The 25,919-nt window shown below is 40.8% G+C and overlaps 2 protein-coding genes across 11 annotated transcripts in view; one reads left to right on the top strand and one right to left on the bottom strand.

Moving 5' to 3' along the window:
* RABEP1 (rabaptin, RAB GTPase binding effector protein 1) overlaps nt 1-25,919 on the top strand; it is an 847,425-nt gene that overhangs the window by 101,902 nt on the left and 719,604 nt on the right. The gene's annotated exons all lie outside the window — the stretch shown is intronic.
* CUX1 (cut like homeobox 1) overlaps nt 1-25,919 on the bottom strand; it is a 283,260-nt gene that overhangs the window by 26,268 nt on the left and 231,073 nt on the right. For 5 of the 10 annotated variants that reach the window (XM_049801964.1, XM_049801962.1, XM_049801966.1 and 2 more), the window contains 5 exons: nt 22,791-23,093; nt 21,220-21,282; nt 18,136-18,324; nt 13,040-13,304; nt 1,700-8,138 (listed from right to left, as the gene is read on the bottom strand). The exons of 1 other annotated variant lie outside the window; for it this stretch is intronic. In XM_049801964.1, the coding sequence (XP_049657921.1) occupies nt 7,427-8,138; nt 13,040-13,304; nt 18,136-18,324; nt 21,220-21,282; nt 22,791-23,093 (1,532 nt within the window). In that variant the 3' untranslated portion in view covers nt 1,700-7,426. Of the gene's footprint in view, nt 1-1,699; nt 8,139-13,039; nt 13,305-18,135; nt 18,325-21,219; nt 21,283-22,790; nt 23,094-25,919 lie in introns of those variants that run through there. 4 more of the 10 variants (XM_049801965.1, XM_049801968.1, XM_049801963.1 and 1 more) reach the window with 1 other exon arrangement.

Here is a 25,919-nt window from a genome sequence, read left to right on the forward strand (position 1 = left end):
GACCCTTGGAATTATTTTCATGTATTCTGAACGTGATCTTCCCCCTCCTTGTTAGCTAAACCCACGTTTTTCAAACAATCCGATCTCTCAATGGCAAATCCCCTCTTTACAACAGGGAACTTCCCTGACAAGTGGGAAAATGGCATCCTCTACGCATCAAAAAACATATTGGTTTTAAGCCCTCACTCACCTATGCCCCAAATGATTTCACGAATTTGGCTGTAGCAATTCTACTGCACCATTAAGACCAAGCACGCAAATCCTACATATACAGAGGGGCTTTTCCATACTGGAATCATGTACATACGCACATTTAACAACTCCTAAAAATGCATATTAATTACCCGCATAGACAGAAGAGAAGAACGCAACTTAATGCCGTTATTCTTGTTATCAACAGAGAGATTGCACTGTTATGAACATTACCACAGAATTACACAGTAACTATGCAAAAAGCAGGTATGTCACCATAACAGCAGGAAATTCCTGGCATGACTCTCCATTTCCAAGGATCTTTGGATGAAGGTTGTACCACGTAGTACAAATATCGCTAAAATTCAAACAAAAAGTCAAAAGAAACGATGTCATGGGGACTTCAGGCATCTACTTTTGCTGTACTGTTTCCTGCACTATTTCATTACGGTTAAGAATTCAGTCATTCTCTGCACTTGGCTGTTTCAAAATATAAAGAAACTGAAATGATACTATGAAACCAACAGTTTTAATAATAAGAAATCTACAGAACTGTGGCGAAAATGTACTAACATCACTGTGAGTAAAGCAAGCTTGAAAAATGGCAGCAATTTCCTTCAAAGAATGGCTGGACAAGGAAAAATGCAATAATCTTATTAATTTTTTAAAAGGAGGCATTTACTTTTAATGCACTACAGTGCCAGAACATGTTTGTGAATAGCAATGAAAATCAAGCCTGGGAACCAGTTTTTTCCATTCACAAAACAGTTGTAGAAACGCAGACTTCATAGACAGCCAAGGACTTTGAATCCCGGACACGGAATGCCCAGGTTTTGGGAAAAGCAGGTATGATGCCCTATCAGAGGATGCTGGTGAGGAGGCTCACTACTAAAGTTCAATGAATGACTTTCTTCAACTGGAAAATGTCCTTACAACTAATAACTTATATTAAATATGCCACAGTACCACTTGGCTGGGGGGGGGGGGAATCATCCCTGAGGAGAGAGATGGCACCACTTACATACCTGTTTTTAAGGCTTTTTGACAACTTAAGTGCACAGGCCTAATGCTAACCTTCTCCAAAAGGATGAATTTCACCTTCAGAGCATAAAAACTTTTTATTCTTGCATATTAATAGAGTAGGGTATAGTACATGACCTGGTCATGTAGGACAAATCAGTCCCTAGGCATAGCATAAAGGGCTTTTCTTGCTATAAAGTTCATTATTAACTATATTTTATATATGGCATAGTCAATGTATCCCATAAAAGAGATGGAGAGGAAAGAACAAATTGGTGAAATAATATTTCTACATTTTAGAGCTCAAATACGTATTTGAAGAAGACAGGGACTGCTAAATCACTTCTCAAACTAAGAAGGTTGAGCCAGAAAAGAAATTCAGATCTCGTGCTTTCCATGCCAGTGCCTCTCCTTGCAATTTAAAACCATCTGGGAAGATTTTAAACTGCTGGGAAAAAAAGACTTTTGTTTGTACAGAATTTTGAAATTATCTTTTTTTTTTTTTTTTTTTAAATAAGTTGATTGTATATGCAACACAAAGGAAGAAAATGTTGATGTTCAAACAGTGGGGCAGTAGAAAGTGCACGGGGAAAGTGGCAGGCCAACATAAGAGTGAACTGAATACTGCTTTGCAGCTGTTTTATCTGTGTTGAGTTATATTTAGGAACGAGGCTATAAGCAGCTTGTCTCATCAGGGCCAAAACTGCCACTCACTCACAGGAAAGACTTGATTTGGTTTTAGTGAAGGTTAAATCCAGCCCCCACCTAAGAACCAACTTTTCTTCTCCTGTGTTTCTGATAGTCTTCAAGAAATGCTCACAGCTCAGCCACACACAGTGGCTTTACGACAGAGACTATCCTAGGATACATACACTGGGTGAAGAAGAAAGAAGAGATAATTTAAGAAACTCACTTGTTAGAAAGAGACACAAATCAAGCAAAAATAGTGCCCACCATCTGCATATTAAAATGTCACCGCTTTACCTTCGGTTTGCAACAAATTGCTAAGATCACCGATCTCTTTGCAACCTTGCTAAAGGCACTGGTCCAGATTACTGCGACATTTCAGTTTAAATAAGCTATTTTGGACTTAAGTGCAAAGAAGTGTCCAAAACCAATTACTTTTTTAATGTATTCCCATAATTTATATATGGTCAACTTCCCCCCCTCCCCCCTGTTTCTAACTTGCCCTGTTTTTGCCAGGAGCACTTTTATTTCATGTTAAGTTTTAAGAATACTTGAAATTAATAATTTTAAGATGGAAAATGACAGACTTCTGATGGCAGCTGTGCTAGTGGGGACTGCAATCACTGTTAGCATTTTCTATTATTTCATTACATTACTTGATCAGATTTCCCTCAATCCTATTTTATGTGAATTTATCAGCTTTGTAGTTTGAATTACCACCAGAATGATGCACTTCTCTAAGTATTTCTCCCATTAAAGGATTGAAAACCAGCAACTTTTAAGTAATTGGATCAGAAAATATTGCATAGAATTCTGTCGTGTCCATGAACCCCCTTCTCTACACCATTCCTGTATGCAAGTTACATAAAAATAATGCAAAGATCTTTCACCTAAGGAGAAAGGCACATACATTTTTTCTCTTTTTAACCGTAAGACAGATCTTTCTTATTACAGCAAGGAGTTTATTACTAAAGGACTCACTAATTCATGATATGGGCAGAGTGCACTGATACAGGTTCCTTTAAAGAGTGGCTCTATTTATAGGCATTTTACAGAAGAATAAATAAACCAGTCAGATTTGATGGCATCAACAGCAATTGTAATTAAATGCATTTCTGCCAATAAACATGTGCAATTCTGTTGCCTGAAATCTGTATCCTCAAAAATGGAAGCATATCGACAATCCCATTGTATGACCCCTCTGCCAAGGGATACTCTTCCCCTGCTTTTAGCAAACAAAGTACTACATTTTTTTCCTTCCCTAACCATCCAGAGAGAAAAATCAACAATTTTAACTGCAGGATAAAGGCATTTCTGTTAAAATAGCCTGGGCTCTTCATCCACAGCTTTAGTAAGAGCATGGAACTAGAAACAGAAAGAGAAAATAAAAATGCTTTTAAAGAACCTCAAGAAAATAGTCTGGCATTACAGATTTTCTGAAAACTGCCTGTGCTTTTTATCCATCAGGGAAAGAAACATCGTCAGCGAGGGCTCTGTTGCCATGCTCTGCGCTCTACAGAACGACTGCCCCGTTGAGATGAGCCCCACGTCACACGTGCCTGAATAACGCCTTTTCCCTTCCCGTGTGATCAGTGACCCAAGAGGGTAAAAAGCCACCCTGCTACTCTTTGGCATTTCTTCTCCTCCAACTTTTTATCCTTTTCTTTTAATTAAGTAAAAAAAGTTATTCCAATACACATTTTCCTAAAAGCTTGACTTCCAAATGCCACACTTGATCAGAAATACAGCTACAATCTTTCAGTGTTGCTGAAGTTCAGTCTCTAAACTGGGGAGGTCTCTGCCAGTTTGGAAAGCCAGTAGGTAACTCATCTCCAACAAGAGAATCTCAGCAGTAGTTCAAGCTAATCCATTTTACTTTCCACTGAAACAGAAAAGCAGCTGTGACCTTGGCTAAAAACCGGGAACAAACAGCTGGGAACATCACTTAAACTCTACAAGCTCGATCTGAGGGTGTTCGTCTGCCCGTGCCCTTAAGTAAGGTGGTCACTTAAGGAACCCAAAGCGACTCCCGGCAGGACGGCCTGGGTCACCCCAATAGCATCTCAGCAGGCTAATCCACATTCAACACAGACCATTAAATATGAAACAACAAAAGGAGCTAAGCCATTAATAAAGTGCCAAAAATATAGGAAATACTGACAGCATTTTATTTGATTAATTTTATAATAGATACCAATGACAACCCTTGGCAGGATGGAGTGACTTCTGACTTATGAATGCTGTCTTTATCCAGCAAAATTACATGATTCAAATGTAATAATGGAGCTTAGAATTAACAGTTAGTGTTATAAAAGAAAGATTTCCTCTAGGGCAAGCTACAGATATGCTTTTAAAAAATCATTACAGCATTAAAAACTGGGCAGATGCTAAAGAATCCTAAAGAACTAGTGGAAACCTGAAAAGCAAACCAAAAATAAACAGAGAAAAAAAAGATACAAGTTTCAAGGCACTTTCGTATTGCTTATTAAGAAGAGAGATTGACCTTAAGTGCTGCATTTGCGTTCAACCTGTGAATACAGTTCTGCTGTTAGTATAATGCAGCAAGAGCTCTCAGTAAGCATCATGGAATGCAATCATATAGACACAGGCACAAGAACAGTTTGGGGAATATTAATTTAAAAAAAAAAATTGTCAAACAGAAAAAAACCACGCTATCGAGAAAGCCGAGAGTAACCACTTGACTGTATCAAGCACCTGGATCTCAAATCAGCAGACAAGGACAGTAGAAACAGACTGGCAAGTGTATTGCCTAGGACTAATAAAAAAACCCAAACAACAAACCCAACCTGAACCAAACAACAACAAATTAAAAAAAAATAAGGAACATAAGAAAATATCTGCATCTTCTAGACAGAAGTTTTGCTTCTTTGCTGAAGACACATCTTGTTATGACTTCTATTAAGGTATGTGTATTTTTACCAGGACGTGCATTTATCGATGGAGCTGTGCTTTGTAAGTCAAACCAGGACATTGTACAGATACAGAGAGGTAACACTTTGCTTCACCACGTTATTTCCCTCGCTGGCCGTTCCCGCGGACTAACTGCACTCCAGATAAGAAGCCGTAACCGCTTCCAGCACGTGCTGTCACATACTGGTGTCTGTTATTACAAATTGTCTCCTCAGCTCATGACAGAAAGGGGCAGTTGCTCTCTCTGTTTCTCAATTTTAGTTTTGCATCACAAGTCCCCAATTACCCAAGGAGGTATCCTGAAACAGCTAGCAGTAAAAATAGGAAATAAATCCCTGCCTTTCAGCCTCCTAGAGCCTTCTTTTCTTAATCATGAAAAGGATTGATTTTAGTGTACTGATTCTTAATTTGTGAAAACTTGCGCTAAGTGCTGCTGTTGCATGTTAAGAGACTGTAAATGAAATACATAAGTTCTAAAACATCATGCAAGAAATGTGGTTTCACATCTTACAGTCAAAAATCCTACTAATGAATTAATACAAGCACACTGAGGTGTAATATTGGGAACATACCTTTAAAGTCGGAACTCCTCTCCCCATCCCTCCCTCCCCCAAAATCAGAAAAGTAATATTAATTAAACTTAAGAAGTAATGAATGCACCATTAAAGTGTCATCAAAAAGATGCTGACCTAAGACAAAAGTTCAATGATACACAATACGGTCAAAAAGTCTTCAATCAATAATATACAGTATGACAACTACATCTTGTAAATTATACCCAATACTGCCGGCAGTCTATCCCTCTAAAGAATATTTGCCCCCTTTCATCCCTTCCTAACAATCAGATAATAAAATACAGCACCTATAAATAAGCAAAAAAAAATTATATATATATATATTTATATATATATATATATTCCGAAATCATCTATTGTTAGTTTTAAAGATATGGCAATAAAGGAGTCTAAATTAGCAAACTTGTAGAAGCCATAACTGATAAAACAGCTTATTGAAAAAAGGTGGCAGTAATGCACTCTATGTGTGCACAAGTACGTAAGAAAATACACAGACGTATAAAATTGCACGCACACACTCACGCACACACATCCTTCCACACACCTCTATGCTCACGCATATACATATAGACAACAGGAGGAGTTAGAGACAAGTTAGAATTTGATTTGTACTTTGATCAGCCCTAACCTGTGCATAAAATAATGGAAAAAGTCTGTATTTCTGCAGGGCAGAATGGTCTAGACTGGGACCCGAGAGCACAAATGTTTTGGTTTGGAGTTTGGGCTATTTCTGTCCCGGTAAGAGCCCGTCTGGTCATTGCCATGTACTTTTTATCCATGCAAAAACAAGCTTCCCACAACTAAAACGTATTTAAAATCAGTGCTTGTGGTGGGAAGAGAGTCAGTAAATGGCCACCAACAGCAGGAAAAGGTCTCTATCTGAGGCAGCTCCAGTCCCCTCTTAGTGGTGTGTGACAGCAATCGTACACGTGAATTACATTTTAATCGATTCCAGGTAAGCTGAAAATTTCGGGTTACGGAATACGCCCCCAAAGTAGCAGGCTGAAATGTTACTGGCCAACATTTTTTGAGCGATCTGTCTTTACTGAAAGGAAATTCTGTACACTACGAACCAAGTGAAATGATCAAGTACATGCTGTTTCTAAGTTGTCTCCTAAACCTCCTAGATATGAGGTCTGATCAGCGTGCTCTGTGGTTAGAGGTTAAAAAGCAGATTATAAAATACCTAGATTCAGATTTTTTTTTTGTCCTGATTTGGCCTAAAATGGAGTGTATTAAACAAATTCTGGTCTGCAAAAGACCAGAATCAGTTAAAGCTATGAAACAATGTGCACTACGTGTCAATATTCTATTTCACTTACAAGAAAACACTAAGTCAGCTACCACAAATTAAGATATTTTCCTGATGTGACTTTTTTTTGTTTTGTTAAAAAATATGTGGAGTAAATGTGTTTTTTTTTTTTTAATTCAAAGTTTCAAACAACAAGATTCTTTTCTTTTCTTGAAAATATGTAGGAATCCAAACTAGTGTGTTTAGAGTCGGTTGACTGTGCAATCTCTTAGTGGCAACTGAACAGCTACAAAAAACTTTCTTTTTTTTTTCTTTTTTTTTTTGAAAAATCTCCCCTTTTTTCCTGGTTTAAGAAGATAATAGTGTATTATCGCTCTGTAGCCATTAGATGGCAGATAAAAAGCCCCCTTTTAATATGTGGGTTTGATTTTTTTTTTTTCTTTTTTTTCTGTTTTTCTTTTTTTAAAGCCCACACCAAAGAGGAGGGCACAAGGCAAAGCTGTATGAGTTATTCCAGAAACTGTGGAAATCACTTAGGGCAATAATAAAAACACTTCAGGGTACAAAAAAGCTTGACTACACATTTCAGTTTTCTTCCTCGAAAACACAAACATAAATTGGGCTTAACGCTCCTTTTTGTTTTTTATATGCACCTTGGCCTATGGCGTTTTTGCCCTGTGGCCCGCAGGGCGGTTAAGTGCGCAACACAATAAAACCAGTAGAGGTCCAGTTTCACTTCCCAGCTCTCCAGAGTTGGGCGAGTTTAATCTCAAAACTCCCACTCGACGGCCTCTTCTCGACTCGCGGCCTTCTCCAAGCGGTGGATGATGTTGTTCAAGTTTGCCGCTTTCTTTTTCCTCAAGGAGCTGTCTCGCGTGTTCCTGGAGCTCGCCGCCTCCGAGAAGCCGAACAAGCTCTGAAGAGAGTTGGCTTTCTGCGAGCCTGTGGCCGGCGTCGAGCTCGTACTTGGCACACTGGAGATTTTCTCTGAACTTTCTTTTGACTTGTAGGAGCTCTCCCCTGTAAGGACTGAGGTGGAGGCAGCTGAGGTAGAGGCATCCCCTTCCGTGGCAGAGTTTGGCAGTGTCTCCAGAGCTTCTCCCGGGCGCTGCGATGCCGGCGGAGAGCTCTGGCGCGGTGCTCTGAGCCTGCCCTCGTCGTCGGTGTCCTCCAGGCTCTCCGCCTGGAACGGCTCCGCTTTCTCCGAAGACCTGGCGCCTTGCAGTGCCTCTTCCCCCGCTTCGAAAGCCGACTCCGCTGGCCCTCCCTGAGACTTTGTGGTTGCATTGCTGTACTCATCCGCCTCCGGGCCACTCGGCTTTCCTTCAGGAGGGCCTTCTGCGTCCACGCCATCGCAGCTGTCTCCCTCGGAGCTGTGAGCGGCCCTGCTGCTTCTGGCGGAAGGAGAGTCGCTCGACCCAGCCTGGCTCTGGCTCCCGGCTTGGATCTCCTCGATGAACAGCTCCCGGCGGATGCGAGACCTAGGAGACAGGGGAGAGGGATGGTGAGTCTGCCAGGGGTTGCTCGGAGCCACCCTGCTCCACCAGACACGCCGTTCAAAATGCCCTTTCACGAGGCGCCATTTTGTCTCGGCTACAGGACAGGCGCACCAAGCCGGGTCAGCGGAAGCACTCGCACCCCCAGACCCAAAGGGCTGACTGAAAAGGCATTTGGAAGAACGTGAAAGTCTGTCAGGGTGCTCTTAATCTCATCTTCCCCAGCCACACGGCCACTGCAAAGCCCGCTGTGCTAGAAGGGCGCAAGCTGCAAACCCCAGGCTGCCCCAGGGGCTGCTCCACAGTCTGCTGGGAGGGCAGGCAGTCGCAGCTGGCGTTTTGAGCAGATAAGCCATTTCTGGTAACTTCTGCAGTGCTTAGTGTTGAGACTGACCCACCTCACTTCAACCAGGATTTTGTGTATTTATTGTAAATCTGATGTTGACGACTGCCCCTTCTAGTAACCACAGCAGGCATTATGGAATAAAACAAAAATATAAACTTTATGCAGGTAATCAATTTGTACTAAAAGGACTGGTGAAAACCAAGGGCAGATCACCCTCCCTTTTTTTTTGCAAGTTTAAATTAAGTAGCATTCATAACTGTATCCTCAATTTTTATAGCACTGGATGTGGTTTAAGGGACAGAGATGAAAGGCTCTGCAGTCTCCCATTCCCACTAGAAGTCTGATGTCAGAAAGGTGAAACTTTGTAATACACTGGACCAGAAAAGGGATGATTTTAAAAATATGAATACATTTCTAAAAGGTCCAGAAGAAAACGGCTTGTAAACAGAAACCAATTCAGATTTCTACTAGAAATGAACCACAATTTGCCTAAACTAAAAACAAATCAAGGAAAAAATCTGGACAACCCCCTTGGTGGTCTCCTGGACACCCAAGGGGAAACGAAGAAGAAACAAAGTCCATTGTTCTGAAACCACTCTGGGGAAGCACAGCCTTTTGACAAGTTGTCAGTCCATGAGCTACTCTGACTTCTGCCTCATTTTTTATTTAAAAAATCGATTTCAGAACATGAATAGTGACAAGGCAAGCAGTGCATTTCAAGGGAATGAATGCACTCCGCGTGCGGTTAAAATTGCCTGGTGCGCCACCTTATGCCTCCTATTACTTGAGAAGTGTACAATAAAACCCCAAACACACTACCTTTGCTGATTAACTTGGTCCTTCCTCCCTCTTCCTTCTCTGTTTAGGAGGTCCCAATATCCTCCCAAGTACAGAACAGTTTATGAAAAAGATCTTAGGGTCTAGGCTAACTCTTTCTCAGTACTGCTCTGTCAGTAGGAGAGGTTATGACCACTGTTCAGGTCCTAATTTGCAACCAAGAGGGAGCCTCAATGACCTGTGGTCAGGCATGAGACTACAGACACGGGGAGAGTTTAGCAAAAATTTATCTTTCAGAGTGAAGATAACACTTTTGGTTTTTAGCCAGGGAGAACTGCTAAGGGTCTTGCAAATCACAAGTGAAATGCTGTCCCAACACTGATGGCTGTGCACACAATGGAAAAAATTTAGGATAAATGCAGAACACCATCTGAATCCTGCTTTTGAAGCTAATGATATTATTGACTTACTTGAAATGCAACAGAGTATTTCAGCAGTACTTGCTGACTCTATACTTTTGAAGAGTTTAGGAGGTCTGTAATTTTCCCTAGGAGAATATTATTCACCCAACAGAAGACCACAGGTGCTAACATTAATGTTCTATTACCATTAATTGCATGCATCCTGCAACATTGATTATCAGGCTCTATTTATGCCTATAATCTCCCTGCATGGACATTGATCCAGAACACCCTGCTTCTGTAACATTCCCCAAGTCAGGAGAGGAAACAGGCAAGAGCTTTGTGCCTGCATAGCATTTAAAATACCTCAGCTCCAGCAAGACTCTGGATGATGACATGCTCACTGAGCATCTGACCACAGTCCTACAGAATACAGGTTCAATGTCTGTGGAAATCCCCGGAATTCACACCCAATATATTGCTTCTGGAATCTAGTCTGGCTCCTGATTAACATAGTAATTAAATCCCTACTGTAAAGAAGAACTGGTGACAGCAGCTAGGAAATTCCAGAGAGCATTCCTCTCAGTGGAAGGTGTTGGCCTCAACATCAACACATCCTCTTGGCATTCATCAGTGTAACTCAAAATATCAGAGATCTCCTGCGGTATACGTTGAAGTTCCCCGTACAAGCCTTCACACAACATCTAAACAAGCACAAAGCTACAGTTGATTGAAAAATATGCCCAGAGTAAAAGCAATGAAATTTAGGATCCAAGAGCGCTATATTACAATTCAAGAAAGTTTGGTTTAATTCCTGATGCTTCTGTAGTACCATCTCTGTGACCTTACCGAATTTATATACCAGTTTCCACATGTGAAATGGGATAGAAATCCCTACCTCCTACTCTTCTGTACCATTCTTAAGACAATAGAGCCTCAAACTCTGATGTGTCCTCTATGTGCTCCACTAATGCAAAGTGAGGTGTATTTATTTTTATATTCTGAGAGCTATGTGATTGGCTATGTTCTGAGGGCTATTGGCTATGCAAAGCCATAGACTTGGAGAATTTTGCAGACATGTCAAAATCCTTTACACCCATTTATATTCAGAAGTGAATTATTTCTTTGCCTGCTGAGGATTTTTTTTTAAGTTTCTTTTGCTGCAGAGAATAAATGCTAGTGCTGACTTCCTATATGCTGGATATAAAGGTAGATTCTGCTGTAGCAACCACCTTTGCAAAACGAGGTTTGGGCTGAATCCCAAAGGAAAAGCATCACTGCAACAGGATTCCCAAGAGACAGGAAGAGAAACTTGTCCAAATCTGTAACCTGCCTTACCTGAAGTTACTTTAAAGAAAAATGTGTATCAAAGAATAACTAGATGGTCTGAGATGTGGAACTGCTTCTGTATGAAGACTCTTCAGTTTGGAAGAGAAATGGCTGAGGTAGAGTATAAAAGAGATAAATAAAGTTAAGTGTGGCCTGGAGAAGATGAAGAGGGGAAAGGCTACCCATTTCTTTTAATACATGAGCTGCAGAACAGACAGACCCTGTTCCTTGAGCAGAACATGTAACTTGGACCTCTTCTGCAATGTCCTGCAAATGATTTAAGAGCACTTCATGCATGAAAGCTAAGGAAATTATCATACAGAGGAAAAGAACAGGCATGTGTTTTGATTTTTCAGTGGTGGCAACCGCTCAGAGCACCCAGGGCTCCAAAGAGGCTTGAAATATCTCTTTAGGGTCCTGGAGACTCAGCAGCACATCTGGGAGCAGGTCCAGATCACTCAGTGCTGTGAGGCTTGTGCTACCCACCAGCCTATAGCACCTTGTGTATACATTTTTTATTTTGTACACAACTGTCAGCACCTAGTCTACATTAATGTATAGCTTGGTGTGGCTAAACACGCTGATCAATCAGGACTTGTCACGCTTTCTCGCAGCACGCCTAAACAGGAGATCTCATGATAATGAGGAAGATGACACATGCCACCAGTGCTCCTGCACTTGTCTGCGTAAGTGAGAACAGCACATTTTGCTGTCAGGCCGAAGGGAACATATTTTCATAGGCATTCCTCCAACTTGTGTATAATTGCCTAGAAGTGGGAATTGGAAGAGAGGCCTGCATTTGGAGAACTCTGAGCAGTGAAAGAGGCTGCATCTGTAGCAAATTCAAGTCAATGAAATTCAGTGTAAATATGATTACTTGTTGGTTATAATTTTTAAATTTTATATTGTTTACTATAAACATTATTTAACTATTGTGCATAATATTTATGAGATATCCCATTAAACTGTGCTGCTTCTGCTTCAGCAACTTCCCCATTAACAGCTGAGAACGGCCAAAGTGGAAAATACCCTTTAAATGTTAGCAGTTTCTAAAAACAAACAAGTTAGCAATCTGGACTAATTAGGAACATTACTGGCTCTGAGTGAAGGAGCAGAATAGTACTAAATCTGGTATCTTAACTGTACCTGTTCAATATTCATTAGCACAAATTTCTTGGAGAAAAGTCTGCTGCGCTAATTAAGATTCCCAATCCCAAGCACAGTCGATAATAAGTTTATTCAAATCCTTGTAATTCTTATATGCCATTCCAGCATTCTTTCTTTTTATTCGTGTCTCTAGGCCAAAACCTGCTTCAATGGTTTAAATGTGGAGAAGGTTCCTTCTAATATGAGAAAGGAACTGAACTGACCAACATCTTATTTCATTGCAGTGGGATTCAATGATTTAATCATAACAATGAAATAAATCTGCGGCCACAACTGACTTCAGGGTTATCGGTTCTCTGTCCTTCGCGACTGTGCAGAGCTTCCCAGAAATAGAGCACATGCTGTGCCTATTTTCAGAGCTCAGTGACTCAAGACCTAAAAGAAAATCCTATCTTTTTGTCTTTATGTGGGAAAATTATATGATGAAAGCAGTGCAATTCTGATGCCATCCAGTAGAGGACACTTCCAGGCACCCCCCCCAAGTGACCTAGGCATAACACCCACAACACACACCTATTTGTGCATATATACTTGCGAGTCTATGTCTATGCGAGTGTGCATATGCAAGTAAGAAAGACCAGTCTTGAACATGTCTAAATCCACACCCATCCCAAAAGTGAGACTTTCTGTTTAAAAGTACTACTTGCATCAATATGTGAATATTGCTATTCCTCAGGGATGACTTAAAATTAGTCTGGAGCATTAGCATTACTGTTAGTTAGAACCTCCCTGCTGTCGAAACTGTTCATTTCGTACAACCGCTCAACCCTAGCGGAAGCAGACACAGTCTGCTGAAGCAGAGTAGTGCTCTGCCAATGCAAATAAAATAAATCCTTTATGAGTAGGGCTCCCAGGAGATCTCATACCTGTAATTGTGGAACCAGTTGATCACGGTGCTGGTCTTCAAGTTGAGCTGCGTAGCGAGTTCCTCAATGGTTTTTGGTGATGGGTATGGCTTTTGCTGGTAGGCTCGTTTCAGAGCTTCTTTCTCTTCCGGTGCCAGCACCACCCGGGGCTTCTTCAGCTGATGCTGCGGCTGCGGGCTGGCTCCCTGGCTGTAGTCTATTCCAGCGGATGAGGACTCACAAGACTGACTGTCGCTAACAGAGCTGTGTCGCCGTTTCATGTAGGCTGAAAGAGAAGTGCATCGGATCATCCCCAGCTGAATACAAATGCAAAATCAATGAATATACGAGCTGTGGAATAAATGTGAAGATGACAGGTTGTAGATGCATGGATGGGCTATTCAGAGACAACAGAAAGGAAGGGGCATCATCGGAGATCAGAGGAAAGCAAATGTGGGGAGGATGCAAGAGGCAGAAAAAGAAGAAAGAGGGGGAAGAAAAGAGGGTAAATCGACTGGAAACCTGCCAGAGTTTTCTGCTCTTTCAATGAACACGGGACATGAATAACAGGGTTCAGTTAACGTGACTTATTTCAAATTCACTCTTCTGAGAGTGATGAACTTCCACATAGGCACCTGGTTAGGACAGTTATACTTCATTTCAACTTAAATAGCTTTGGTTGTTAAACACTTAAGGTGTACACTAAGGTGTCTCTAACATGTAAGGTCTCTGAATTAAAAATACGACAATGGAAGCTGAAGGCAGCCGCAGCCACAGCCACGTCTCCAACACACGATGGCGCCCGGAGCCCGGGGATCCCAGCGATGGGCTGAATAACCTGTCAGGCATTTGCTGCTTTTTCCTACAGATCTTCTTTATAGCGGTGACAGGTTATGAAAGAAAAAACAGCCCACAGCATCCTCCTCCCCTATGCAAGGCTCTTTCAAAAATGCATATACTTTTAAGAAAGCTCTTGCTGCACTGACGGAAGAAGAACGCAATACCACCACTGACCCTCCTCCCTGACAGGGACTGAATTATCCTGGCAAATTCTGCAAGGAAAGAGTCCCAGCAAACGCTGTCACTGACTTGATTGATCTACACCGGGCAGAGAGAGGTGGGATTTACTGCACCTGGCAGTATCATGCACAAGCATTGCTAATGAGGGGGCTGAAAACAGCAAATATAGATGAATCTTGTCAATAAAATATTTAATGGCCTGTTAAATACCTTCTAGATATTTAAGAGTTTAGGTATTCAAGAACTGCAATTTGATAACCTTGGCTATTAAGTTCCAGATTACACCAGCCTGACATCAACGCAGCAGGCACTAAATCTCCAACAGCCAGGAGCTCCGATCGGAGCCAGGGACCCATGTGGGGCACGTCCTACTGGTCAGCAACCAAATTCTTCAAAAAATAAATTTCTCTCTCCCCACAGCTCTGCCTTTAGGCTGAGGGTGCACAAAGAATAAAAACTCAATGCAATCAAATAAACTGAAATGTTCAAAGCTCTTCTCACACAAGCCAACTTCTTCTGGCAGAACTCCCTACAGGACTGGCTAGGTTTTCTGTCTCCACTGGGTTTCAGCATCCTGTCCTCTACACGGTGGTACATCCAGTGGGACCTTTTTACACTGTGTCTTACTATCATCTAAGCGAATTTTGAACACACTCTGTAACCTTTGGGGGTATCTGCGTCGCCCTCATTTTGTTCTTCCTGAATATGACAGATTACCTGTGGATTGCCTACTGTGTAAGATCACTCATATGGAACAGAACGTGAGTTGCTCATGATCAATCACTCTGCCATGATACAGTCTTGCACGTGTTTGAAATAACCATAAAAAGCAAAGTTGTTTTTTTTTTTAAAAATAAACTCCATTAAAAAAAATCACCTATTCAAGTTGTTCCAACAGGATGTAGAACTGCAAAGTGACCACAGGTAAATGCATTATTTCAAGGTGACCTATTGGCCTTATTTTTGCAGCCTTCAAGGAACTGTTACAACCTTCAACCATGGAATTAATCATTCCAGCAATATAATCTCACATTTATATAAGGTCTTTAATCTCAAAGACTCCCAGGTGTTACTTCAAACTTGCATTGACATCCAAACTATATACAAGGTTCCCTTTTCTCCTTTGACAGCACAACCAAGAGGGCTGAAAGACAGCATCTATCACTTCAGCAACATGCAGCAGCTTAAAAGGAGGCCACGAGACAAAACAGAACCTCGCATGGAAGATGTAAAACGTGTTTAGGCTATCTCTAACTGGAGTTTCTGGAATTTGGTTAGGCAACAGAGTTAACACAAGACACCCATGTATCAGGATGCTCTGAATCTGCTTTCTCTACTCTCCAAAGGATGGCATTTCTGGCAGGTCAGAGCTCCCATCTTTTAGACTCCTAAGGACAGCACAGAGCTGTGACAGCTTGGGAAAAATTTCATGCCTTAACGTCTACCTCTGCTTTTGTAACCTCACACTGGGATCACGAAAGGTACAATGGCTTATTTGGGTCTCTCTCATTTGAATGGAACAAATTCTGTAAGTGCATGTATTTCCTTAACATAAAAATAAAGCGAAGGATGTCCCACTGTTCTGTCATAAGCAATTGCTTTCTAGAGGATAATATATTATCAGAACAAATTTCCATTGGGCCAAAGGCACAATCCTGGCATTTCACCACGTGCTGAACTAGCACCTAAGCCTTCGGCTTTAATGGTGGTCTCTGGAAAATTTAGATGATGTTTATAAAAGCTTTTCCTTTTTAAACCTTATTTTAAACATATGTGCTGCGTGTAGACAACATAAGGAGATCATTCAGCACATCTGCAGTGACAGCAAGGCTCAAACTGGAATCCAAGTCGCAAACACACTTGATTTTTGGAGAAGTTTGCTTTTTGTCTGTGATTGGTCTCCACTTCTCAGGAGACCTATAAAAAAAACAACCCCAAATGTAATTTGGACAAAGGTCTGGATCTGGGTCTGAGACCAACTTGTCAAGGCCAGCTGTATCCCCTGAGTCTTACTACCTTTTTTTTTCCCTTGCTGTTGCAAACCCAGCATCACCATGTCCCTCTGGGAAGACTCTCTGGCATGTGCTCAGCTACACACGCAGCAGACACTATTGCAGGACTAGTGGCTGCCCACTGAGGTAAAACAGAGCCCCTTTTAATATAATTTTTATCTTATGCGGTATTGAACAAGATTATTAAAAAGCGAAATAATGGGGAAATAAAGGGAATTAACTTTTCTCCTGACAGCAGGCTTCAGCAGTGTTCAGTGAGGAGTGCGACGTTACGAGCAGCACACACACTGGGAGGTTATAAGAAAGAGGAATGAACTCTTCCAAGGCAGGAAAGGTGGTGCAGAGTGTCTCAGCCTAGTGAGCGTGAACCCCTGTCTTCCTCCAAAGAGGTTAGTTAACGTACATTGCAAATTTTCAGAACCTCTTAATATGGACATTTATAGCACAAACTTCAGACTGGCAGAACAGAAAAAGAGATATATGCAGCTCACCTTTATCATAATTATTAATTTACTCCCTTAATAAAATGTGGCAGAGAAATAATTGATAATAATGTTTCACTGGTAGCAGATACAGCTGCATTGTTCTTTAACTGACATTAGCTGAAGGGAAAGTTAAATTCTTAATGCGGCTCTAGAGCAATTTAAAAGGTTAAATCACAGGATCCTTACCTGCATGAAAGGATTTTGCAGAAAATACAGGGTTGAATTCACTTTAGAGTGCTCTGCTATGAGGACAGCACTTACACAGTTCAGGAGCTCAGCACAGAGTCTCAATGATTTATAGCCTTATCTCTATTCAGGTGCCATCTATAGAGCATATGTATTGCACAGTGTTTGATAAGAATCCAGTTTAGAAAATAGTTTTGAAAGGATATTGTCAGTACTACTTTTAAATTATTTTTATTTTATTTTCCTGCATTATGGGGGGTATTCTCTTTGAGGCTATAAAAATCCAGATAGTTGACAATTTTATTTCTGCCATGTTTCCAACACAGCAAAAACCATCATGGCTCCCTTTGGTTCACAGTTGTAAGTGGGAAACCCAAGTGGATTTTACTCCCCACGGAAGATTATACACAATTTGTGACAAGATACTGCACTGCATTATATTATACTGGTTACTACGACAAGGATTTGAATTTCTTCTTAAAAGCATGCAAGACTACAATTTTCCCAGAAGCTCCCTCACTGCAATTTTTAATATAATCATAAAGTTCTTGATCAAATGTGTTAATGCTTTCAGGACATCAGTCAACAGCAGCGCTTTCAGTGCACACGATTAATGCTGTCTGTACTAATATCATTAAGGGATAGCTCAAGAGATGTATATATCATTAATTAGTTAACTGCTGATAATGGCAGCCTATGAGTCTCTCTTGTAAAATCACACGAACGTACTAAAAACAGGAATCTGAATAACCACTGTTTTTTAGTAATGACTTTAAAATATAGAGAGTAGGATAAATTTTCATGATATACTCCCTACTAAGATACCCAATAAAAACTTAGAACTCTCACTGGTACATACTCATGACCTCGCCGTTTTATGCGAGCATGTATTAACACGATCACCTTTCCCCATCCCTATAAAGGCTACAAATTTAATTATTCTCAAACGCCCTTTTATAAAGACTGCATTTTTCTTCCCTGCTAGCGACCACCAGTGCAGGACTGGCAAGAAGCTCTCTCAGGAATCAATGCGCAGTTCTTTGAGCCCAACATCTGTGACCAGCTGCAGCGCTATTAACTAATAACCCAAAGCCAGCTCCCAAACTCACATTTCTCATTTGGTAAGGCAAGTTATCAGTGATACACCAGGGCCTCAGTAATTAATCTATAGGAGAATATAGCAATGATTTCATGACAGCTGGTGAATATTCAGGGTTTGGGGTTAGTTTTTTGGGTTTTTTTTTGAGATGTATCTGCTTGAGCTAGCATCAAAAAAAGCTGTCATGAAGTCCTTGTGCATAACCTTCATAATACTGGATCAATGGTGCCTCTATACTATTTATGGAGAATTATAAAAGACACGGTCATCTTTGAAATAACAGAAAACATGAGTCAGCAGTCTGCTCCAAGTTACCTTTTTTCTCCATTCGTTTCATATCCATCAGCTTCTCCACGTTGTTGGGATCGTTCAGCCACAGCTGCATGCGGACAAAGGGTTCCCGTCCCTTCAAACTCAGCTTGTGCCAGGGCTTCGGGCGAGCCAGAAGGTCTGAGACAGAGCCTTGTGTTAGCCCTAGGATTGTCTCCCCAAACAAACGCTGACCTAATACGAAATTGAGAATCGCATGAATTCATTCAGCTAAGAGACAAGGCTAACTAAAAAGACAGAACATGTCTACGAAATCATTCGTCAATTATTCTTACTTCAGAATTGCTTGAAAACCCAAAGGAAACATTTAGAAGAATAAAAGCTCTGCCCCCCACTAAAAGTGTAAATATTGAGCTTTCATTTAATCCTTAGGATCTGACTGTGGCAAAGAGGGGAGCTCAACATGTTTGGGGATCAGGATCTTACAGTGAAACAGTGTGCAAAAAATAAAATCAATGTGATTAAAAATAAACAGAACTTTTAGCTAAGCAGGCAACTAGTGAGAACAGTGAGGCTACTTAGCTGTTATGCAGGAGGGTAGTGCAACAGCTTTGTTCCAACAGGGCAATCCAAACATTTCAAGCAATCAATGAACCAAGACCAGTGCAACCCACCCATTCAGCAACGGTCATGTAAGTGTCCGCAAAGACATATGTACGTACATATTTGCTATGGTGTACTATCTGTGGTGTTCTAACTGTGTCTTACCAACCACAGATAATCACATTTTACAATATAACAGCTTTTTTTACAGCCTCTACAGTACTTCTAGTTAAGAACGCATAATTTTAGTTCTCTTTTAAAATGCTATCATCTAGCAGGGTGAAAACTGCATATGCTTTTCAATGCACAGTATTTTTATGTACGTTGGCAATACTATTTTCATATGGTTAAAATCTAACTTATCAATGACTGCGGAAAATGCCTGTGCAGCTCAAACCCAGTGATACAGCTGGTTTTCTAAAGCCCTTCCTTCACTTCGGTGTTCTTCCTAAGCTAAACTGCCTTGATATGGAGCAGCTTTTGTTACAAGACAGAGCCTGAAGTCATCTGACTCATTGCCGGTGATTTCTGATAGAAGCGCAGCTATCATGTATTTTCAAGGTAACCCAAAGATCTTTCCATGCCGACCAAGTTTAGGCCTCAGGGTCTTGTGTCTGATCCGTAGCTTCTGAATGCCCTCACTAACACAAAGCAGAACGCTTTTCCTTCACTTCCGAGCAATGCCAGCATTCTTAGCCAGTGGCAACAAACAGATCCCTAAGAGACAATGCAGATGTGTGGGGGCTTGTGCTCCTACAGCTCCGCAGGACATACCCGTGCTTGCAAAAGGACCATCAACTCTTGCCTTCATAGCCTCACCTGGCCCTGACAGAAACAGGTCGTGGAAAGTATCTGCTCTACGGCCCCAGCCCCTGTGCTTAACTCCATGAATCTCCTCCTCCTCTTTAAAAACATCCCAAGACTTTTGCCCTGGTGATTTATTTTTTTTTTGCCTGTATGGGGAGAGGAAGGAATGTGGGACCAGTTAGAAGCTGCAGAACGTCCCATTCAGATGCATGGGGCAGGTGGGTCTGCATAGCTTTTGGAGGAAGCAGCTGAGATAATGAAAGGCAGAAATGGGAAACAAGGACAGGGCTAACATGACACAGTCTGCTAATAAGCTCTAAAACTAACCCTGGAAATGGTTCTTACAGACTGAACAGAAACCTAAATTCAGAATTCACTTAAGTTCCTAAGTAATAAGTCATTTTCCACTACCCTCAATATCAGGAAAATTAGACAAAAGATGTAATTCAGGGCCAATTTTAGATCACGCGTATTGCAGAGTTAATCTACTCCCTGTTTGTGTTTAAAAACATCAGTAAGGCCTCATCCATCTACCTTTAAACCTGCCACCTACTAGCAAGATAAGACAGCTACTTTAAAAATCTTTTAATTTGCCTTCATAAATAACTTTCCTTTAATGTTCCGCACGGTTTCTAACCCCAGGCTGTGCCCAGGCTGCAACGCGATGAGCATTTCTCCCAGCGGCCGAGAGAGCTCCGACAGCCGCTGTGCAGTGCCAGTGCGGCCACTGCGACTGCCTGCGTGGCTGCGCAGTAAACTGGAGCAGGAAACTGATCCGAGTCAAACTAACCTACCAAGAATAAAACGGCCTCTTTTGACTCAGACCAACTGGTCCAGTTCACTGTGTGGCCACATGAACAGGAATACTGGCACAAATTTGCAAAAGGGTTGGGAAAAAGCAGCCCAGATCAGGTACTAGCAATGCTGCTAAACGAAAGGAACTTCGAACTACGGCCTAAAAATTAAAAATGCAAATGTGGAAGGAGGTAACAACATGTTCTCTAGGTGTTAAGAACAAAGCTAAAGATGTTTGTGTCATTTGTTTTATCCCAGGATACTGCAGGACAGGATAAAACACCTGAAAGTCTCCCAAGCTAATGGGATATGTGTTAGAAATCATTCTCAGGAGGTAGCAGGTGTATCACACTCCATCTTCATCAGAGTGCTATTAATAACTGGAATACTTTTAAGCACAGGTTTCCTAAAACTCCTGCTAATTCTCTCCATCTTTTACCCTAATATCCTTCACGCCTGTTGCCACTGCTGTAGCTCCTCATGGACAAAACTTTCTGTAAATCATGGTTAGTCCTGGCCCTTTCTGCAAAATCCCCACCACTGCCATCCTTCAATAGCTCACTGAATTTGCCTCCCTCTCTATATTGCCCAACGGGGAATCACTGATAATAATATGACATTTGGGACTCGGAATACCAGCAACGTCCCAGTGTTAATGCTGCCAGCATTGTTTGCTAAAATGGTGAGTGTTGAACAAATGCTAAAAAGGCACGGGAGGGAAGACCCGCCAAACACGTCTTGAATGGTTTTGCACAACCGTGGTCTTTACTGGCCGATAATATTGGAACAACTGAGCCACCACCAGTTGCCTAAGACAGGTTCACAAGGCCCTGTGGCCTAAGACAGAGAAACCTGTGCACCAAGTCAATCTGGTGCACTAGCACACTGAGGGCGCAAAAGGAGACATTGAAACTGGTTCCACACCTAATGCAGAGTTTGGGGCACATTTCCTGGCTCTTCTGCTGCTTTTTAGGCTTGTCAGCCACACTGTAGGAAAACAAAAATCATGGGAAATAAAAAAGACTAAGTAAAAATGGCATCAAAGCAAATGTAAACAAAAATACTTTTTCAAACCTCTCTGGAACACCAGAGCAGGTACAGCACTCAACAGCATTTTGCCCAAAAACTAGGGGCTTGAACCTGCAAACCCTTACCGTGACTTGTGGTTTTATCTCTACAGTATCTCCACTGAACAAGCAATCACAATCTGCCCATGCCAACGTGCATGAGCAAGTAATTCTGCTCGGTTCAGTGGAACACAATCTCATGCAGGGTATGTCCATGATCAGGGCCGTTTTATTTTTTTCCCAAATTATGTTAAATGAGAACTTGCAACCTCCCCCATCCCAGTATTTTTCCCCTTTAAAAAAAACCCCAAAACTAAGGTAATAACATGTTATTCTCTGTCTAGCTGAAAAAAGGCTTCCTTACATACTAAAATAAAGGAGTTTTTGTTTAATTGTTAATAAGTTTTTGACTTATTACAGTCACAGTGTTCAGATGATATGGATGGAATTCTTCTCACATAAGTATCATCAGTAGTCTAAAGCTACACTTATGTTTTTGGTCCCATCTGTAGTGAATGGAGAGAAACTGGTACTTCTGGGGAGTGATTCATCCCAACCACCTCAGACATCTATTTTGAACATCTAAATGCAGGCGAGATGAATCCCCTGCTAAGCCCCAGAAGCACGGGCAGGTAACACTGGGGCAGCCTTACTGCCTTCCCGCTAGAGACTTCAAAGGACTCCTAAAGGTTTCCCAATGCCTTGTGAGGGAAGCAAGTGTTAAACACATATGAAGAACTAGTGATTTAGAGGCACAGTCGCAGTATGAAGCATGGATTTCCCATACTCAGATCGGGTCATTCCCTTTGACTATTCCAAATATATAGCCATGTCAACATTAAACTTAATTCAAAACCTCATCTGTAAGCAAGAGCAGCCTTAGCTTTGCACATCTCTAAGCAAAATAACTGAATGGCCCCACACGCTTATCTACAGCTTCATCGAAACCTCAGCTGACTCTGAATTTACCCTCCCAGCTCTACAGGTATGCTATGACTTTTGCTTGTGATGCACCTCCCTCTCCAATCATGCTGGACTGTACTTCACCTATGACTAAGATGCTGGGGGCTTGAATCTACAAGCATGGGGAAAACAACATTTCGCAAGGGGAGATCACACTGGCTTTGGGGTTTTAGTCTTCTTGACAGCCTGCTGGACTGTATTTAGGGAGGTGGGAGCAATATCTGGCTGGTGAGCCAGGAGCAGAGCTTAAGAGCAAGAGTATGATGACATTTTAAGTAGAGTGTGACAATCTGAAAGGATTTTTCTACTAGTTTAAAAAAAATGAAAAACTTTTTAACAGATTAAAGCTTAGACCAGAGTCAAAACCAAGTATTCTTGTAAACATCTACTGAAATATAGTTTAAAAATAAAAGCATGAACACCTTCGTTTTATTTCGGTCAAGAAATGAGAATAAAGCGATTTACCAAGATTGTTGTCTGTTAGCACTTCTTTGACCCTCTTCGTAATGCCATATGTATCCAGCTCAGGGGACATAGCAACCAGTTCTTGGATGCTGAGTGCCGAGTGGCCCGACAGTGGCAAAGGTGTTGTAGACTGGGATTCAGAAGCAGGCGGCTCGCTAGGTTCTTGGGATTTGCCGTCTTTACTTGTCTCTATAGTGGGACAGGGTTGCTGTACCAATTCAGTCAGGCTTTTCACTGATTCACTGGAACTCATGGGAGATTCAGGAGCAGGACTGCAACTGGCAGAAGTCTTTGGAGTGCTTTCTGTAATTAAAAAAAGAAAAAAGTCCCCACTTTAGCAAAATTGTAATGTTTTGATTGCAGGATATTTAACTTTCCTTCTCATTTATATTCTACCTACTTAAAGAAATGCCTAAGCATGCAAAATGCTACTTGTTATGCCTTGGTTACTAAAAAGCCTCTTTAAAAACAGAATTATTTTCTAACTTTATCTTGAGTCATCTCTGCTTTCTTATAAAGACAAGATGTACAAATAAAAATCAGGAAAAAATGAAGTGCAATAGTCTGTAAGTTTGCAAGAATTTTCCTTGGTCAGGAAATCTCATAGTTTTGCTTTCCACACCATTTTTGTATAAGGATGCTCTTAAATCTACCATTATAGACTGGTTTAAGTCTCCTTCTGTGACTTGTAACTCACTCACTCAGCCACTATTTTGTAGTGTCATAAGGGATTTTCTACAACTGATACAACTTTTTATCTTGAGAGTGTTATTGATTTCTTTTTGTTTATCACTCGTATCACGTTTTTGCACTTCTCTTTGCCCAGAAATAACAAGATTAAAATACAGTTTGTAATTATGTTGTATTAATTAACGTGTTTGAGAATCCAACATAAAGTTAGCTAGTGAATCAGAAGACACTCAAATCTGTTATTGTGACACTTTGTTTAAAAGAAAGCTTTCTGAATCTGTTAGTTTGCCAATAACAATAGGTTGTGTACAAAATGTTGTTTTCCCCTAATAAATTCACATTTATCTCTAACGGAATGTACCAACTGAGCTTATGCAGAAAATCCAGACATCAAGGGTTCAGTCTAAACATTTTTTAAAGCAACAACACGTAGACAATGTGGTTTAGAACAATTCCCTTCAAAAGATAAAGAGCACAGGCCATTTTTCCATTCACAGTTCTTCCCCATTTTTGTGGGACTGCTTCCTCCTCCTTGCTGTCTCACATCTCATTATTTGACACGGTTAACCGCATGTATCTCAGATTCGTACATCAGCGGATTTGTCTCGAGATCTCTGGAGGAAGCTTACAATGCTCTCAATTGTACAAGGATGAGGCTAGTCGACATCAAAAACTTAGTCCCTCTAACAGAATTGTGTTTTCCTGAGCACTGCAACACTACTATGAGAGCAGCTCGGTCTGCAGCATCATGTCCTGTCGCTACCACGGTGATGGCCAATAGCAAATTTCACTATTTTTCAAGTTTGCTTGTTTATTATCCAGAATATTGTCAAATCATTACAGAACACGCAGCTTGTGTAGCATGGAAACATATCCCAAATACTAAAGGAAAATACTACATAAGTAAAGGTAGGGTTCAAATGAAGCAGGGTGCACAGTGTAATTGTCTTGCTCAAGGTAACGGCAGCTTTCACGATGCTGCATTAAAGAGAGGTTCCCTGACACTCTTATCATAAAGTTGGTCTCTCAAACCAAGCAATTGGACTTTTTCCTTCGTGCTTTGAGAGATGCAAAAGAGGCAGACATAAAAGGAAAGCAAGGCGCATATAAATCTTTAAGGTAATAGGGATCTTAAAAATCTTATTTCTTTTCTCTGTTCACCCTAGGTCATCATACAACTGAATACAAAACCCAGTAAATGTTATTTTTGTATCAGGAGCAGCAAAGGAATTGTACTGTAAATTTGCCCTGATTCACCCATGCGAGGGACCAATTTGGCAGATCATCCATCTTGTTCACTGTACACTGTCAGGGATGGCATGAATTCCCTACATGATAAACAGATTTCTTCTCAGGTCTGTGTCCTTTAACCCACAGCAAGGTCAAAATTATGGCTGCCTAGCTAATAAACTGCACGGCACTCGTTCAAGTTCCCTCTAATTTTGTCCCTTGTGCCAGCTTATACAAATCTTACTGAATAACTAGAGCAGCTGCAAATTTCCTATACAATTCCTCATCCGTGCACTGCAAACCACATGCACACACGAAGCGCAGAAAAAATCCAAAATATAAAAACCCCAACCACACAGGACTAAACAAAAGCATTTATTAATGCTTCTTTCTCCCTCTCGTTTCCCTGCCCACCCTAATTATGTAAACAACAAAGGTAATCTATATTATCATCTATCACTGAAATGCTCTATGTTGCTCACATATTAGCTTATTTATTTTTTATATCACATATCAAGAGCTTACTTGAATTTCATTTTTAAGACCAATCTGCTGCTTATTTACTCAAAAAGGTAGGATTATCTGAATCTAATTTTGGAAGGCAGTACAGATGACAAACTGCTTTTTTTTCCCCAACGAAAGGCAAGTGTATAGTGATTTCAGATGAGGCATTATGCGCATATACTACAAATAACTCAAAATATGTTCCCCGTTCATTTTTAGCATTTTTCCCTTATGGAAAAATATTTTCAATATCACATAAATATTTGAGGAAAAGATCTATTATTTGGAAAAGTCAATTCAATAATCAAATAATGCAAACATTTCCTGTTAATCTACTTAAAAAATTAAATAGACATTTAGAGTACAAGTGACTGCTCAGAGAACAAAGGGGAAAATTGAATGTATTCACTATTACACATTTAACTGTCAATCCACAGCCATTTCGCATGTTTTATGAAATAATTTGTCTGTATTCGTTTCTCTCAAGTTCCTCACAGGACAAAGAAACAAATTCAGGACATCTGAAAAATACATATTAAGATTTCAAAAGTAGCAATTGAACATTTCCAATGAAAACAATACATTGAAAGCTTACTTCTTTAAAACGTGTTCTGCTTTTTTAACCCCAGACTGCACTGAAGAATAGCACTAACTTAAGAGCGATCCAGTTTCTTATGAGTAAGTGATGTTCACTGAACGTTTACA

The sequence above is a fragment of the Accipiter gentilis genome, chromosome 6 (genome assembly GCF_929443795.1).
Source record: "Accipiter gentilis chromosome 6, bAccGen1.1, whole genome shotgun sequence".
NCBI classification, from domain to species: Eukaryota; Metazoa; Chordata; class Aves; order Accipitriformes; family Accipitridae; genus Astur; species Astur gentilis.